The 18,308-nt window shown below is 43.0% G+C and overlaps 1 protein-coding gene across 2 annotated transcripts in view; it reads left to right on the forward strand.

Moving 5' to 3' along the window:
* The window catches only part of LAD1 (ladinin 1), a 303,504-nt gene that overhangs the window by 97,267 nt on the left and 187,929 nt on the right, over window positions 1-18,308 (forward strand). For both annotated transcript variants that reach the window (XM_078644193.1, XM_078644194.1), the window contains exon 2: window positions 12,099-12,311. In XM_078644193.1, the coding sequence (XP_078500319.1) occupies window positions 12,099-12,311 (213 nt within the window). The remainder of the gene's footprint in view (window positions 1-12,098; window positions 12,312-18,308) is intronic.

Raw genomic sequence — 18,308 nt, forward strand, 5'->3', positions numbered from 1 at the left:
TTGAGCTATGTATAACTGAAAATGTGTTTGTTTGAGAGTAACTTTTACAAACCGATACAGGGATTGCCATGGGCTGGGCTTCTGTTTTGCCCCCATCTATGTCAATTTTGTGATCCCTAGTGGGAGGAACAAGTGCTCTGGGGAAATGAGATGACACAATTTAATAACAAGTTCAGTGTATGGCTGAGATATATTGATAATGTGTTCTCTCTGTGGAACGTCTCTGAAGGGCAAATACTAACCTTTGGGGAAGTCCTAAATGTGAATGATCTAAACCCGAAATTTGCTATGAGTAATGATCAGAACAGTGTTGAGTTTCTAGATCTCAGACTTACTGTGAAGGATGGGATTTTGAATACTGAACTTTTTAGAAAGGACACCGCAGGACACACTATTCTCCATGCGGCCAGCAGCCATCCTCCATCCCCGTTAGCAAGTTCTTATGTGCTAAATACAACTTTAGCTCTGATCAAGGCTACCAAAGGATAGAGGGTAAGATGACCCAGGAAGGTCCTAAATTTTGCAGCCCAGAGGGCAGATATGATCCAGAGAGAGAAGGTGTTATTTAATGCAACTCTCAGCCAGACAACTAATACAAATTAACATATTTGATTCATTACCAAATTTACCCAACAGTCATGGAAACTAAAGAGAATCCTATGAAAAATATGGGGTATTTTGGCACAGGAGCCAACATTGAAGGATATAATTGAAATTAGTCCCTCCATCACATTTCAGAGAAATGCCTCCTTCAGAGACCTCCTCGTACAAAGCTAACTGCCATCAAAACAACTTATGTGGCTTAAACCAGAAAAGGGATTCAGACGATGTGGCCAATGCAAGGCCTGTGAGCACAGTGGTAATGTACATGAAGTGGTGTTACCATACACAAAACAATTGTGGAAAATCTTTAAACACATTTCATGCAAGACTGATTTCGTAGTCTTTGTAATCACATGCCCTTGTAAAATGTGGTACATTGCCTCAACTTTCTTCCCAGTGAAGAAAAGGACACTGGAGCTTTGGAGGACCATTACTCATAATGATATGAATTATGGCACAGCCAAACACTTTAAGAACAAACACAGTATTGATTGGACCAATGCCAGGTACTTTGGGAATGATATGGTACAGAAACATCCCAGAGAGGGTGGTAGGTTGACTACACAGGATGGAATCAAGGTTCATCCTAGGAGGCAGGATGTGTTGTCCCAATAGGAATGAATGCTGATGCAGAGCTATATGCAGTCCCTTAACAGTTATATAACACACACACAGAATATGTGGGCCGCACCCTGTTGGAACATAGCCCTCTCCTTTTGATGCTGCATCCAGTAGACGAACATCAACTCATATCTTCAGGTTGGCTACACTCAACATCCCTTGAGGACACTGTCTTTAGAGACTCCTTGGCGACAGGGTAGTAGAATACTTTGCCACTAACGTGCTATTGGCGTTGAGTCATGGCCTTGAATGTGATGAGGAGGCACGCCTGGGGCAATCAGTGGGTATTCAGCAAGACCTGGAAAAGTCCTCCAGAGATTGGAGGTAGAACTCCATGTACGGGACAATGAGCTAGGTGGCAGCCTGGGAGCTGGAGACACGTGTTCTGTACTTGGGTCTGGAATTGTTTTAGTCTCATGATTACAAAAACTATGTAAATTGGGTTCATGAAGAAGAAAGCAATCGGGTTGGCTTCTTGCCTGGCTGATTCACTCGGAAAGTAGGGTACCCCTATCACTCGCATAGTGTCAGCAGAGGGATCAGTCATCCTCTTGCCGAACCTTATTAATGAGGCATGTAGGTCTTTATACATGCCCCTGTATCATCCGTGAGAGATAGGCCTACCAACAGCATTGGAATCCTACTTGGAGGAACTGCTCCTTCGGACCATCCCACAGGTGGAAAAAGAACCGATTGGCGCTCCACTGTCAGTCATAGAAGTCAAAACCATAGCGACAGGTAAGACTGCTGGTGCAGATGGACACCCTTTGGAGTTTTACAAGGTGTTTGCAGGTGAACTGGCGCCTAAGTTGGTGGAAATGTATGCAGAAGCTTATGAGAAGGGAATCCCCCTGCAACAATCCACCTCAGAGGATATAGCACCGTTGATGTTTCAACCCCTTTCTATGCTAAATTCTGATTTGGGCATCAATCTAGATGGTTTGGTCTTTGTTGTTTCACTATATGCAGATGATCTGCTTATCTACTTCAGGGATGGGGCGAGTGACATCCCCTGGGCCCAGAGGCTTGTTGAGGCATTGGCAGGTGCTCGGGTCTCTGTGTAAACCGAGCAAAACATGTGTGTTGCCGGTGGTAGCCGGATCGTGCCACCCTACTTCTTGACCACCTGAAATACTTTGGGCTTAGAAAACTTTTAACTATCTGGGCATCCATGTCTACCATAACCTGGAGGATCTTCAAGAAGGGAACGTAGGGGAGCCATCGGGTCCTTGAAATCCTGTGTCTCTTTCTGATGCTCCCTCTCGCTACCAACTATGGTGCATATTGCACTTTCTAAAATGGTCATGCTATCAAGGCTTCTTTATTTTTTCATAAAACTCCCAGTGAGAATCCCGGTTTTGGAGGCTTGATGCACTTCTGTGGGAATAGATTTGGGATAGCAGATGCCAGAGGGTAGCATTAGCTACCCTCCGCTGACCCCCTCTTGAGGGAGGCCTAGGAGAGCCAAATTTTAAATTATACTTTCTCACAGCCCAGCTTCGGTGGGTCACAAAATGGGTTGATAAAATAGGCTTACTGAACCTCGGACAGTGGGGCGCTGAAACCAATCAGGGATGGTTGTTGGCGAAGTTGCTGCTGCCAGGGTTGCGGATTCCCCACCCTGATATTCTGTTGTCCATTGGCCTGGCCTGCGGGCAACGTGTTCTGCAGCGTACTGGTACAGTGACCCCTTATGCCCCTGACCTTCCATTGGTGAGTCTCCAACTTGGCGACCCATTGACTTTCTTTACTGCAGGGCAACTGGACTCCTGGATGGAGGTGGAATTGGTGATCCTGGGAGACTACTTTCAGTTGAATTTCCTAATGCCATTTGGAGAGCTGGTGGAGCAGACTGGCCTCTCAGTGGGCCAATTTCTTAACTATGAAGCGCTCACGCATATCTTACGGGACCTGTGGGGAACTGCAGGAGTGAAGCCACCCGAGCATGTCGTCCTTCAGCTACTCCTGATGATGGGAACAGGCACTCACCTGGGCTTGTGGTTTTATGAGGGCATAAATGGCCTGGTAAAGAAAAATTTGGTTGCACGTCAAGCTCATTGGGTGGCTGACCTGGGCCCGGACTTGACAGACACTGAATGAGGGAGGGTGCTTGTGTTCTCACAGAAAGGTTTGCGCAACACATGCCTTAAATACATTCAAAACAATTATACTCATAGGATGTACATTACTCCCATAGGATTCAGACTATCTATGGTGGGGATAGACCATGGTGCAAGGGGTGTTCTGGGAGGGATGCCCTGGTTCTGTTGTGCCTAACATTTTTCCTGTCCCCCCCCCCCACATCTAGGAGGACTGTCCTGGTTCTGACATGACTATCATTTTTCCATTCTTCCCCGTATGGCTTCTATCCAACCCCCTCCCTCTCATTCACTCTTCATGTATCTGCAATTGTTGGTGCTCGCACTTTATGACGAGACTTAGGCATGCATGAACATGGGTAAAGTTTGAAGCTACAGTGTTTGTTATTATTTCTTCTATGGCATCTAGACCACCTGAAAACGTGACCATAACCCCATCCACTGTAGGAGATTGCTTTCTCCTGTTTGCACTGTGAGCCTTATAGTGTGGGCTAATAAACGCAAACCTGGATACTGCTTCAGCGCCAATATTGTGCTGCGTTGCAGAATTTGTTAAAATACCAATAAACAAAAGTGTTAATAATAACGTACTTTAACCTTTGTTTTTTCAGTGAATATACATTAAACTTTTTTTTCAGTGAATATATATTCATATATGTGTGTGTGTCTGTATGCGTGCTTGAGTGTGTGCGTGCATGTGTGTGTGAGTCAGAACATTTTGCAGAAGCTTCTTCTAAAACAGCGATGCACCACGGCAACAACATTTAATCTTCAATGTGGCCCTATCTGATATATGGGGGTCGTGAACATTGGCTCTCAAGCAGATGGCCAGATCGGTGTGGGGGTTCTTACATGGACCGGAATCTCACACTCCCCTACAGTGGTCCACTCAATAGGATCCCACTGGTACTCACTCCTTCCAAGCACTCTCCTCCTTCTCTAAGAGTCCTCAGGTCTCAGCAGGCAGATGCTGGTGTTCCAGACACCAGGGAGAGTGGTCGGATTCTCCTGGGTGATGTCCTTTGCTCAGCAATGAGACTAGAATATATATATATATATATATATATATATATATATATATATATATATATATATATATATATATATATATACATATATATATATATATATATATATATATATATATATTATATATTATATATATATATATATATATCTTAGACCCCTGTCCTGGTCACAATAGGCAGAAGTCATGCTGAGCTCCTCCAAACTGATGTAGAGCTACAGTTTGACAATTTTGAGAGGCTCAAGCTCCACGTTTTATAATCTATTCCCTAACACAGATGTGTTTCAGTCTTTGAAGTTCATGTTGTTGGTGTATCCCACTTGAAGTGCCTAATCCTCTGTCCTGTCCTATCCTTTGTCCAGTACGCAGTGTGTCACAGCAGTAGCAACTCCACTCTTGATAGCCCCACACACATGGGAGTGACTAGAGGATAACAGCTGGATGTCAGACTTACTGGTATATGCCTATGAAAGGTTTCAGAGGCCTTAGGCCCAATTCTTTATAATTCTCGTCTCCTTCCTATGATGTGCCCAGGCACCACTAACCAGTGACCTTTTTGGCTGAAAAAACTCTTTTGAAGTGCACAAGAGAACCTTGCTCTCCCTTCCTCAAGTGTATGTGTCCCACCCAGGTTTCAAGAGTTCAGGCAATCCACAAATCTGTCTGTGATGGCTCCTCCACCTTCAGATGCCTTTCCAAGGCGCTGGGCTATTCCTATGGAACCCACAGACCTCTATGTACTGTTCTACACACAGGCACACACGCATTATAGCCCTAACACGCAGTCACAACACCTGTTCTACTCAGTGCTACATACTAATAATAATAATCCACATTTGTAAAGCGCACAATCACCCGTTAGGGTCTCTAGGCGCTGGGGGCCATCGGGAAGATTAAGCAAGCTATTGCCCAGAGTCACATGGTGCTGGGCTATTCTGCCGCCGGTGCCCGGGATCGAACCGTGATCCCCAGATGCCGGAGTCAGTCGCCCTAGCTGCGGCGCCACACCTCTTCCCTCTTCCCCATCATACTAATATGATGTAGATCAAGGGCGAGTAAGATACACAGCTGTAGAACTTTACACGAGTGGGCCGGTAGGCCTAACACATGTAGAACAGGTAAGAAGGCCTGTTGAATCTTTTGATCATTATTTCAACATATGGTAATCTGCCACCACCGCTCTTGTGCTTTGTTGTATCTTGTTTTTATATTGTATTACTTTCTTGTCACTGTCTCTTTAACCTGTTCATTCCTTTTGGATCCTTTCTTTCCTCTGTGTTCTTTCTCTATACTTGGTGTGGAAGTTGCCTGCTAGCCTGGAGAGGGACACCAGCTGTTACCTGTAGCTTACAATAAACATATCGTTTTATATCAGTATTCTTGGATGGACTTTATATCACTTTCCCTACAACATTTTGGCGATGTCTGGCTAGCATTACCTGGAAGAAGCTACTGAAGGAATTATGATCGGCTGGTGAAGAGAACCACACGTGAGTTTGGTAATCTAAGGATTACTACCAAAGAAGAATTTCCTTTAAAAGACGAACTACAGTGTTGTACGATTCAACCGAAACTGAGTTAAGACCGACATTGGCGTACTCTGTGTCAAACATTCAAAAGAAAACAACGAAAGTGTAATGCTGTTGAATCCAAGAATCACGGAGTGAGTACTGTTTATTAATTTTTTCGCCTATTCCTGAATAGACGTTGATATTCAACTCGGTACTACCAACTGAAAGTGGGTTTTGAACAATCGACGACCACAGGCAAGTTCAGTGAGACATTGAAAAGAGGGCTGTAACGCATACGACGAGACTAGGTTGCTTACACATGGCCACGTACGTGCGACATTTAAAAGAAACCTGAAACGCTTACCACGAGGCTCTATTCCTTTGAAGAACGCTGCCATTGTCATCCCCTTGAAGCTGCAACTCCTCGTGACTCATTCCGTCACGTCCTGACGTATTTACGTCTGTGCACGACTTGATAGCAGCCATTTGCTTTATCAACAATAAGGGTTGCTAGGTAACGTACAAGGAACACGGAATAGAGAGACGGCTTCGATTTTGTACAGACCACAGGGAAATACCGAAGTAAATGCTGGAAGGAGAGACTGTTCGTGTGGTCTTTGAAAATTTTCAGCAATTTTGAGGGCAACGTTTGCTTTTGATTATTTTGGTAGCGTGTGGAGAGCCAGCGTTATTTGTGGAGAAACAGTGTTATTTCTTGAGACTTTGCCCTTTGATCGAATATTGGGACAGTTGAAACGCAGGATAAGGAATATCGTGAAATATATTAAAAAAAAGAGGAAGATGGAAAGCAACAGCGTAGTTATGCCTCCATTGTTTTTACAGCATAGTGGTGATCCTCCTATAGAATGGGACAAATGGATCGAAGTATTCGAGAATTATATTGAGGCAATTGATGGAAAAGACTTCAGTGCTACAAGGAAAAGAGCGCTATTATTGATCACCTTGGGGAAAGAGGGACAACATGCTTTTAAATTTTTGTCTCCAGGAACTAATGCTGAAGGAAGAGTTATAACCAATGTGTATTTGGAGGCAAAAGCTTGTTTAAAGAAAAGATACTCGAAAGAAGTCAACATTGTCATGGCTAGACACAAATTTTACACGCAACCTCAGCGTCAAGGAGAGAGTGTGGATCAATTTGTTACTCGCTTACATGAGTTATCATTGAAATGCAACTTTGGCAACATCAAAGACGAAATGATTAGAGACCAGCTCATTGTCCAGTGTGGGAACAAGAAGATGCAAGAGAAGTTGTGGGCAGCGAAGAACCCTTCTTTACAGAACGCTATTGACATTGCTAAAATAGTAGAAGAATCTGGTGCTTGCATGAAGGAGATGGAACGCAACGATAGTATAAAAGAGAATGTGTCGTCTGTGGATGTTGTTGAAGAAGTGGGAGCTGTGGGAGGAAAGAAATCCTATGAGAGGAATGAGAAGAACGTGGGGAAGAAGTTTAATAATGCCTATGGTAATGGTGACTCATATAGGAGTAGAGATAAAACTTGTTCAAGGTGTGGCAGCACGTACCACACTGCTGATTATAAAAAATGCTTTGCCTTGAACAAGGATTATTTGAAATGTGGGAAGCGGGGACACTTTTCAAGAATGTGCAAGTTTGTTCCCAGAGTAAAGATTGCTGTTGTTCAACAAGAACATGCCGATGTTGCTACGGTTGATAGTGTTGAGGGAGCTAATAAGATTTTGTGTGTGAGCGATGAAGAGTCGGATATGAATCCAAGGAGGAGAGTAAGACCTAAAGCGATGTTCGAGATTGATGGTGTACAAGTTGAGTTGATGGTGGACTCGGGGTCATTTTGGACCATCATTCCTGTATGCTTATTTGGTGTGCATTGGCCAAAGGTTGAGTTGGAACCAAAGGACATCAATCCAGGTGGGTTTCAAGGCGAAAGGATTGAGATTTTGGGGTTTATGTCTGCTATTATTTCGTTTAAGGGCAGAGTAGTGAGAGGCAAGGTGTATGTTGCCCAGTCTGGTCCAGCGATATTAGGTTGGGGACACCAGTACGACCTACACATTGTGTTGAATCCGAGAGCAGAGGATCAAGTGATGGTGGTGGATGAAGTACCTACTTTGTCGATTGTTGATGGGATGCCTGAGTTGTTTAAGCAGGAGATTGGTGAGTTGAAAGGCTACGTACATAAAATAATGTTAAAAGCAGATGCTGTTCCTTTGCAACATAAGGTTAGGAAGGTACCCATTGTAGCTAGATGTGAAGTAAAGAGGATGTTGGGAGAAAGGTTGGAACAGGGGGTCATTGAGCAGATAGAAACCTCAAGTTGGATTTCGCCAGTTGTGATTACGACCAAATCTGATGGTAAATACAGATTCTGTGTTGACTTGCGCACACTTAATCGCAACATTATCGTTGATGGGTTTCCCCTTCCTAATATTAATGAGCTGGTCCTTTTGTTGAAAGGGGGGAAATTTTTCACGAAATTGGACTTGCGGAGTGCCTACCATCAGATCAAGCTGCATGAGGAGTCGAAACATCTGACGGCGTTTATCACATCTGAAGGCATCTTCCAGTTTACTAGAATGCCGTTCGGGTTGGCATCGGCGGCTGGGGTGTTCCAGCGGATGATGGGTTCGGTGTTGAATGGGGTGGAAAACTTTGTACATTTCCAAGATGACGTGTTGTTGTTTGGTAAGACGAAGGAAGAACATGATGTGATCTTGAAAGAAGTGTTGAACAAGATGAAGTCGGCAGGGTTAACTTTGAGGAAAGATAAATGTAAGTTTGCGGTGGAAGAGGTGGAGTACTTTGGTTATACCTTTCGGCGGAGGGGGTGAGGCCTAAGCGTGATTTGTTAGAATCTATACGGAAGGCACCAGCACCTGTCGATAGGGACCAGTTGAGGTCATTCTTGGGCCTTATTGAATATTAAGCGAAATTTGTTCGCAATTTTGCGGATAAGACAGAGAAGATAAGAGAATTGCTTAGTAAAGGGTGTAAGTTTTGTTGGGGACAAGAGCAAGAGAGTGCGTTTGTTGGAATTAAGAAAGAGATATGTGATGCTGGTATTTTAACACCGTTTGATACTAAAATGAAGTCTGTTCTGACCATTGATGCAAGTGGTGTTGGCTTGGGCGCGGTGCTTGCCCAGGTTTACCCTTCAGGTTTGAAGACGGTGGCATTTGCATCAAGGTCCCTTACTGTTTCGGAGTGGAACTACTCTATAATAGAGAGAGAGGCACTTGCTGCGGCATGGGGATGTGAGTACTTCAGGATGTATCTGTGGGGGTCTCTTTTCAGATTACAGACTGATCACAAGCCTTTGGTGAGGATATTGTCGCCGGGTGGAGCTGGGAAAGGATCGGCGAGGTTGGCAAGGTTGGCGGCAAGATTGCAAGAGTACTTGTACAGGGTGGATTATATTCCTGGTTGGAAGAATAACCTGGCAGACGGTTTGTCGAGACTTCCACTACCATGGCAGGAGGTTGATCGGGCTGGTGTTGAGTCATCTTTGTGTGAAGGTTCAGTAGCACCGGTGGGTGATGTAGTTGAATTCTGTTCAGGTGCTATAGGGAAGGAGAAATGGGATGAGAGCATGGCAAATGATGGTGTGTTGTGTAAGGTGAAGGAATTGATTGTTAAGGGAACTAGGCGAGAAAGTACTCTTGATTGTGCGGTCAGACCCTTTCTGAAAGTGTTAGATGAACTCTCTATTTTGGACAATGAGGAGAACATTATAATGAAGAGTGACAAGTTCATACCACCACAAGATTTGAGATTCACTTTATTCAAATTGGCACACGAAGGCCATTTGGGTCAGTCACTCACCAAAAAGAGGTTAAGAGAATATTTTTGGTGGCCGTCAATGGATCAACATGTCTCTGATTGGGTCGAGAGGTGTTCTGATTGTTTTGAGAGTGAGAAATGGTTAAAGTTAGGCAGTCAAGCACCTCATGGTACTATTGAAGATCCTCTTGCCCCTTGGCATTCTGTTTGTATGGATTTTGTCGGTCCTTTTAATGGTCTGAGTGCGGATTTGAGATTTGGCCTTGTAATGGTTGATGTCTATTCTAGATGGTTAATTGTGAAATTTTGCAAGGAAATAACCACTAGGGTGATTATTCAATTGTTGACAGAAATGTTTAGGGAAGAAGGGTTTCCATTAAAGCTAATAACAGACAATGGGACTCAGTTAACTTCTGAGGAAATGAGGAAATTCTTGTGTGCTTGCGGGATTGTACACAGTAGGACATCCCTTTACAACCCACAGGGGAACGGAATGGTTGAGAGGGCCAACCGCATGGTGAAGGGTGCGATCCAAATGGCTATGGCCACTGGCGGTTCTGTGAAATGCATGGTGGAGGAATTAATCTGGGCATATCGCACGACTGAGAATCATTCTTCTGGTATGATTCCTTTCACTGTGATGAGGGGTCGTGCTGCTGGCACCAAGTTAATTCCAGCGTGGATGAAGAGTGTGTGGATTTGGGGAATCCCAGTGGTGTGAAGAAGGACGTGGAGGTGGTACGTAATGCTTCACAGACAATCAGGGTTAATGATTTGGTCAAAGTGAAACCTGGGCGGATTACGGGTGGCTTGTCAAAGTTCAGGGGGCCATTCAAAGTTAAATCTGTACATGATAGATATATAATCTTGAACAATGGTGAACACTGGAACCTTAGAAGGGTGGCTCTATACAAAAGACATGTCAATGCGAATGTGGGTGATGCTGTTGTGAGGGGGAAGGATGTGATTGATGTTTGTTCGGAAGAAGGTCGGAGCTCTACAAGTAGAGTCAGGAAACCTCCTTCTTACTTGCAAGATTATTATTGGGATGATCCTTAGTTTTCTTTTTTTTAGTTTGGGGTTCATTTTGTACATTCTCTTTTTACAACAACTGAAGGAAAGAGGATATGTTGTATCTTGTTTTTATATTGTATTACTTTCTTGTCACTGTCTCTTTAACCTGTTCATTCCTTTTGGATCCTTTCTTTCCTCTGTGTTCTTTCTCTATACTTGGTGTGGCAGTTGCCTGCTAGCCTGGAGAGGGACACCAGCTGTTACCTGTAGCTTACAATAAACATATTGTTTTATATTAGTATTCTTGGATGGACTATATATCACTTTCCCTACAACATGCTTATTAACTTGATAAAGACACGAGCCCTTTACTACAACCAGGGTAACATTTGTGTGCCCCTTCTGGTCTTAACAAGACCGTAATCTGTTAGACCAGCCTAGGTTATGGTGCGCATGAATGATGCTCACCCATTAGGAAACATTGTTACCAAGTATCCAGCTATCGCTTCAGCTGGATCACTCTACAGTTCCATCACCATGCGGGGGACTTTCCCGTCCCTATATATTATATATTAAAAACTGAGTTGTGGTACTAGCTCTAATTTGTCAAACTACTGAAATTCGACAGTTATGTTCATGATACAAACAATAACTATCACCTCCTCCTTGCATTGCGAATGTCATCACACATGACCGCATTGAATACATCATAAGTGACACAATTAATTAGATCACTTATGACATCACAATTTGGAGTGTAGGCGTCATGATTTCCTCTGTCCTGTCATCCATTCTAGGTACAACAAATAATAGTCTGAGAGAATTTCAGATAATCAGGCATACTGGTGTGTGTGATAATATCAAAAAGAGAAATGTGTGCTCTGCCCCTGCTACTGAAGATGGGCTTCTCATGGGCTGCTTATGTGATACTATTGCCCATAAAGGTTGGAATGTCAGCTATTCTGTCTGCTTTGGGATTTGGGGTGCCTTGTGTAGTAGTATGGTCCATATGGTGAGAACCTCCATGATCACATATATGTCGATGTTCTTTTAAACCTAACAGTTGCACAAACATGTCTGGGAATAAAAACCCTTAGTGGTGACCTATCAAACATATGTTATGTTTCACATTGTTAGATATTCAACCCTGTAAGGTTAATAATAGACAATAAACATCTGTTATCCAGCACCAAGATCCCTACGGGTAAATTAGCAATTTACAAATACACGTCTTAATATATGTTATAATCTTCTACGCCCATGAATCTGTTTACTTTTTAATATCCTTTACTATTTTCACAACTACTGTAACATATGCTATGAAAATGTACCAAAACAAATACATCCTTCGTCCAATGTTCACCCTGTATACCCCTCAGTCATCTCATTTGCTCACACTGAATGTAAAACAATTATTCAGTAATATTTCTATCAATACTTTACAGCCTCGCTAAGCAAAGGACCATGGAAGATGAGGAGGAGATAGTCAGAGAGCAACGCAGAAGGAATCGGAACCTGGGCTCATCCACTGAACCCAATAATGGCCTCACGCCCAGCTTGCCAACTGTGATTGATCAAGTAGATGCCGGGAGTCAATCTGCAAAAACTTCACAGACTCAAAACGAAAGGTTGGCGAGTGAGCGACCTGCACTGGAGAGGTAGGTTCAACTTTGGAAATTGTATCTGATACACCTGTGCAAATAGTGGCTGGCAGCCTAGGTGTTCCACAGCGAAACAATATCTAAAGGAAAGCCATATGTGCCACTTTGATTTGGTGTCACACCCCAGAGACTCGATTCAGAAAAAAAGTAGCCAAACTAAATATTTTTTCCTGTTTTTTTAATGGGGGAAAAATTAATTGCTGTGGAGAAAACTCTTACACGATAGTTGTGAGATTTAGTAGTGTCCTCCTCCCATTCCTTCACCACTGGATTCAAGCTAGCCTGGCTGAATTGGGGTGTTACCCCGAAACCGGACCCAGGATGCTTGTTTCCGGTCCAGGGAAGACCTGGCTTGGCAGTTTGGGCTGGACTGTTCGCATGGGGCACAGGGTCAAGACTGATTTGCATATGGCTGGGTTCAAACTGGAATGGCATGGTGAGCAAAAAAAACGATGGATTTAGGTCTAGATTTCTATACTGGGGTGAATGTATGACATTGTTTTGTATTCTGTCCATCAACTGTTGTTTTTGCATGTGTCACCCCGAGTGGGACGGGTATGCTCAGACGTGAGTCCCGTGCTCTCCATGCCACTGGAATCAAGCTTTCTTGACTGAAGAGGGCTGAAAGCTCGAAACCGGTCCATGAGGCACAGGGTCAAGACTAATTTGCGTATAGCTGGGTCTTTACTGGGGTGTTGAAGTGAGCTAAAGAACGATGATGGATTCAACCCAGATCTTTGACTGGGGATGAGTGTCTGAAAGGTTTCAGTGCTCCGTCCATCATCTCCTTATGTTTTCTCCTCCCATACCAACAATGAAAGGGGTTTACTTCAGCAGAGCTGCTGTAGCAAATCTCTGACCATATGCAAGTTGAGAAAGGGTTGAAGAGTAGCCTGTGAATGTACACAAACTCACAGGTTTGTGGCCATTCACACACTCTCAAGGCAAAACATACGCTAATCTGCCCTCTCTCTGTCCCTTGCATGTCGTTTACTACTTTGTTATTGTACCCAGTTGTGGCATGCATGTATGAAGTAATAAATGCACTTACCCATCCAATTGATCCTCTTGTGAATACCTGGCAGGTGTAAACCGATATATTTTCATCCATGACATAGGATTATGGCAGAAATGGCTATGTGAATTGGGTTCCAGGTGTTTGTTCTACATGGTCTATAGTCAGAATCTCATTGTCTGTTTGGCTGCATAACTCAAGGATTGAAGACTCCGTGCTTAGTCACACAACAGAGCAAAATCTACAGTTGTTGCAAAAGAGCCACCTTTATCTGTTCTAGCTCATCAGACATTCTTTTACTTTAACTACAGGTGTTTAGGTGTTCACAATGTCCATCATTAAATCCACCTAGCTTTGTGGCGCTAGAGCACTGTGCAAAATTGGCGCAAGAACCTAAATATTACCTTAGCCTTTTATAAGGGCTTAGGTCGGCACTCTCTGAATTGTGTGTAAATAATTTACTTAGAGTACACTCTAAGCTAAACCTACACAAATGTTCTTTGGGTCAACCTAAAGCACTTATCAGCGCAGACATCTAATATAATCAAAGCCACACCCGGAAGTATGGTATTTTCTAAACAGCTGGGATGCCCTCTGGAGTATGTATCCGGAAAAAGGTGAAAATGAGTTGTGAGACAACTCCAGAACACACTGGAATATTTTGTCCTTCTCCCCTGGATGGTCTCAGGCTCTGTTTGTGCATTCTTCCTACAGTTTCATAAAGCAGGATCTTCATGATAGACCCACTGCATCTTTATTCATTTAGGCACTGGTCCTTGAACGGTGAGAAGGCAGAAGCGTATCTTAGGTGAGGCACAGTGCATACTGATGAGCAATTCTACTTTGCATCAAATGTATTTGGAAATCAATGGATCAAGACACATAGTCTGTGAATAATTATTCATGGTCTGTAAATGGTGAAATTTGATCAATGGGTGATGGTTCACAATCTGTTAATGATGTGTCTGGGTCTGCAGAGTGAATTCAAGGTCAGTAAAATACATTTTGACATCTCAACTTTAGACAGCGCATGCACTTTTTTGAAAGAGACTTGTGGTACATACTTTGTGGGCTTCAGACCGCCCATAGGCTTCCCATGTGCTGACTCCATTATTGCTCTTCTATTATTTCTTCCCATTTCTTCATGGCTGCATGCATCATGCCTCTTCCTGAGTTTAGCACCCTGAGAGCATGAACCTCTTACTACTATCTATCCACTGCTCCCATTTAATGACAATTTTAGGAACTTAATTTTTCTTTAATAGCCCTCATCAGGAGCACTCGTGTTTTCAAATTGCTCCAAGCGCCTTTGTAAACAAGGCTGTAAATCATGTTATTTTCTTGTCACATTTGGGTGTTTGGTGACTGCATGTTTTTTGACTTGTGTCCCCGCTCTCAGTAGGTATCCGAGCACTGTACCCAAGCCAGTTGAATTACACATGGACATGTGCATTTTTAGGCACATGAGAAGCGATTAAGTAATTTGCCCAGAACCACAGGATATTGAGCCTCATGCTGAGACTCGAACCCAGTTCCCCAGCTTCAAAGTTGGCTGCTCTTCATTGCCCCATTCTGTTCCTTCCCTCCTCCCCCACACCAATCACAGGATGTTAAGCTTCCCGCCAAGACTCGGACCCTGTTGCCCAGCTTCAATGCCCTCCCTATCTCCATCATTCTTACATCACTCCACTCTCACTGATTCATTTAAAACCCATCCGGGACTCCTCCTGATCTCCGTAATTTTTTTTTTTAAACTCACAAGAGCCTTCTATTATTTTTAATTTGCCTTCTGCTCTCCGATGTTGTTTTTGATCATTTTACCACTCTCTTTTTGTTTCCCACCCTCGTCCCATTTGATGTTTTTTCCCCCCAGGAGGTTTGTGTAGCGCAAACACATCCCGAAGGTATTCAGTGCTTTACATATGCTCCGCGCATGCACCAAGTTAAGGTGTTGGCTTCACAAACAGTACTCCTATGTCGATCCGTAGGTGGCGTTGTTATGTTGAATAATCCACACGAAGTAGGATAGATTAGCAGATGGTTTATTCCTCAATTATAAAATTACTCCACCCGATGCGCGATGCTTCCGTTCATCTGCAGATCCCAACGGAGAGTAATCACCCGTTAAGATAACCTGACTGAACGGCCGCATCGCACGAGGGTGAAACATTGAAAGTAAATACAGCACGCGACCATAACATTCATGGTCGTGTATTTAAAACATTACAACCAAAACGTGAGCTATTCGCGCGACACGCGGCGCGAATAGCACGGGCCACTTAAAGTGACCACCACATCACCTTCCCCCTTACAATAATCAAAAGCAACAAAAACAAAGAAACAAAATTGAATACTATGAACATCATCAACTCAATACCTTATGAAATCGTTGAATTTTTTAGGCTCTCTGATAACCCTTCCACGAGAAGAAATTGCCTGTGAAGAAAAAACATTGTTGGAGTTGGAAACAGAAGGAAAAACATGACTGTTGGATGATTGCACTTGATTATCAACACAGTGGTTGGCACCAACTGGGTCTTTAATGATATCTGCTTGATGTGGTGAAACCTTAACTAAATGACGTTTGTTCCACCAACCCTTATTATCAACAAAAGCTGCACCCCTACTGACTTTGAGGACCCTTAAGGGGCGAAAAAACTTTGATTCCCCTTTTTTTCCTTTAACAGGTTTCTTAATTAAAACCCAGTCGCCTGTAGAAATATCTACCAACGAAAAGTTAGTTTTGGAATCAAATTTCTTTTTCATAAGCTTTTGATTATCGATCACATTTTTCCGGATTGCATCCAGATCGATACCTTTATTACCAGATAACTTTTCAAGCCATGAAGGGAATAATTTAGAATGTGAACCTCTGTTTCTTAATAAAACAAAAGGAGAAACACCTGTAGTGCAATGTGGGGAGGTATTGTAATGACAAACTTTTTCTTTAACAAACTGAATAGCATTCGCTCCACAAGCCAACGCAGTTTGCACACCCTCTTTAATCACCTTATTTCCCCTCTCAACTAAACCATTAGAAGACGGGGAATATAAGGCGACTTTAAGTTGTTTAATATCCAGGCCACTGAGAAACTCTTTCATTTTATCAGATACAAAATGTGTGCCATTGTCACTGACCAGAACTTTAGGTGCCCCTTCTATGTCAATAATCCTTTTCAAAAATGAGATAGTTGAGTCAGAATCAGGTGATTTAACAAATTCGTGGTACATCCACTTAGAATAATAATCCACCAGTAAGATGACATATTTGCATTCTTGATCAAGGACTGAATAAGGTCCTGAAAAATCAATTCCGACTTTTTCCCAAGCAGTATGTGGAAATTCAGTTGGAGACAATGAAATTTTCGTAGTATGCCAATGCTTATCAGACACTAAACATTCAGGGCACGAGTCAATTAATCCTTTAACCTGTACATCCAAAGAGGGCCACCAGTAATGTTCCTTAATTTTCATAATAGTCTTAGTGATCCCTAAGTGACCTTTATGAGCTTCATTAATGATCAAAGATCTTAGTTTAAAAGGGGGAACAAATTTGTCTCCTCTGCGGACAATGTTGTTCTCAACCGAAAGTTCGCCTGCCACCTGTGAAAACCTACGTAATTCCCCCTCCAAACTCCTAGGTTCAGGCCAATTGTGAGTCGAGTAATGTATGACTTTTAGAAGTACTGGATCCCCTTTGCTTGCTTCCTTCCAATCTACCTCAGATAAGACTGGAATCAAACTCCCAACACCATCCACCAGAGTGACGCATTCAATATCTTCATGAGAAATATCCTCATCATCATCTTTGACCATAGACAGTCTGGAAAGGCAGTCGGCTCTAAAATTTCTCCCCCCACTAATGTGCTTGACCTCAAAGTGGAATTCTTGTAATTTACTGACTAACCTCATCAGTCTAGCTGACATGCAAGAAGAATCAACTTTTTCAAAAATGTAAACAAGAGGTTTATGATCGGTAATAACCTCAAATTTCCTACCCCAAATATATGTTCTAAATTTATGTACGGCCCACACACAAGCTAATGTTTCCCTTTCGATTGTGCTATACCTGGTCTCAAATGACTTTAATGAACGCGATGCAAAAGCTACTGTCTGTTCATTCCCTCCTACTCTCTGAGTCAAAACTGCGCCCAGACCAGTCATACTAGCGTCCACCGTTATGGTGGAAAAACAATCATCTCTAAACGCGTGAAGAGCCTTAGCAGATACAATCAGCTTCTTCACATCCTTAAAAACTTTGTCTAGTTCAGGGGACCAGGTGAAACTACACCCCTTTTTTAACAATCCACGTAAGGGTTCAACCAATTCGGAATAAGCCGGGACGAATCTAGCATAATACTCGGCCAAACCGAGAAAAGACCTGAGGGAGTCCTTGTCAGATGGGGGTTTGGCATCTTCAATAGCTCTCACTACAGAAAACTTTGGTTTAATCCCCTCTCGGGATATGGTATGTCCCAAATAATCAAGTTAATTAACTGCAAACTTGCATTTGTCCCCATGGACAGTCATTTTCCTAGACATCAAAATGGTGAGTACACGTTTCAAAATGGCATTATGTTCCTCTAGTGATTTAGCATAAATCAAAATGTCGTCTAGGTAAGCCTGCACCCCAGTTATCCCATGGAAAAGTGTGTCCATAAGCTTCTGGAAGACACTTCCAGCCGAAGCTAGACCAAAGGGAAGACGCAAAAACTTGAATGCGCCGAATGAGTGATGAAAGTGGTCAACTCCTGTGATTCCTTGGATAAAGCAACCTGATGATAGGCGGATTTTAAATCGATTAAGGAAAACCACCTAGCGCCACCCAGATTAGCGAGAAGCTCGTGGATCTTTGGCAGAGGGTGGCAATCCACAATAATATTCTTGTTTAATCCGCGTAAATCCGCACAGAGCCTAATCTCGCCAGTCTTTTTACGTGCTACTACAATAGGGGCGACCCATTGACAAGAATCAACTGG

This window comes from Lissotriton helveticus, chromosome 5_1, assembly GCF_964261635.1.
Source record: "Lissotriton helveticus chromosome 5_1, aLisHel1.1, whole genome shotgun sequence".
NCBI classification, from domain to species: domain Eukaryota; kingdom Metazoa; phylum Chordata; class Amphibia; order Caudata; family Salamandridae; genus Lissotriton; species Lissotriton helveticus.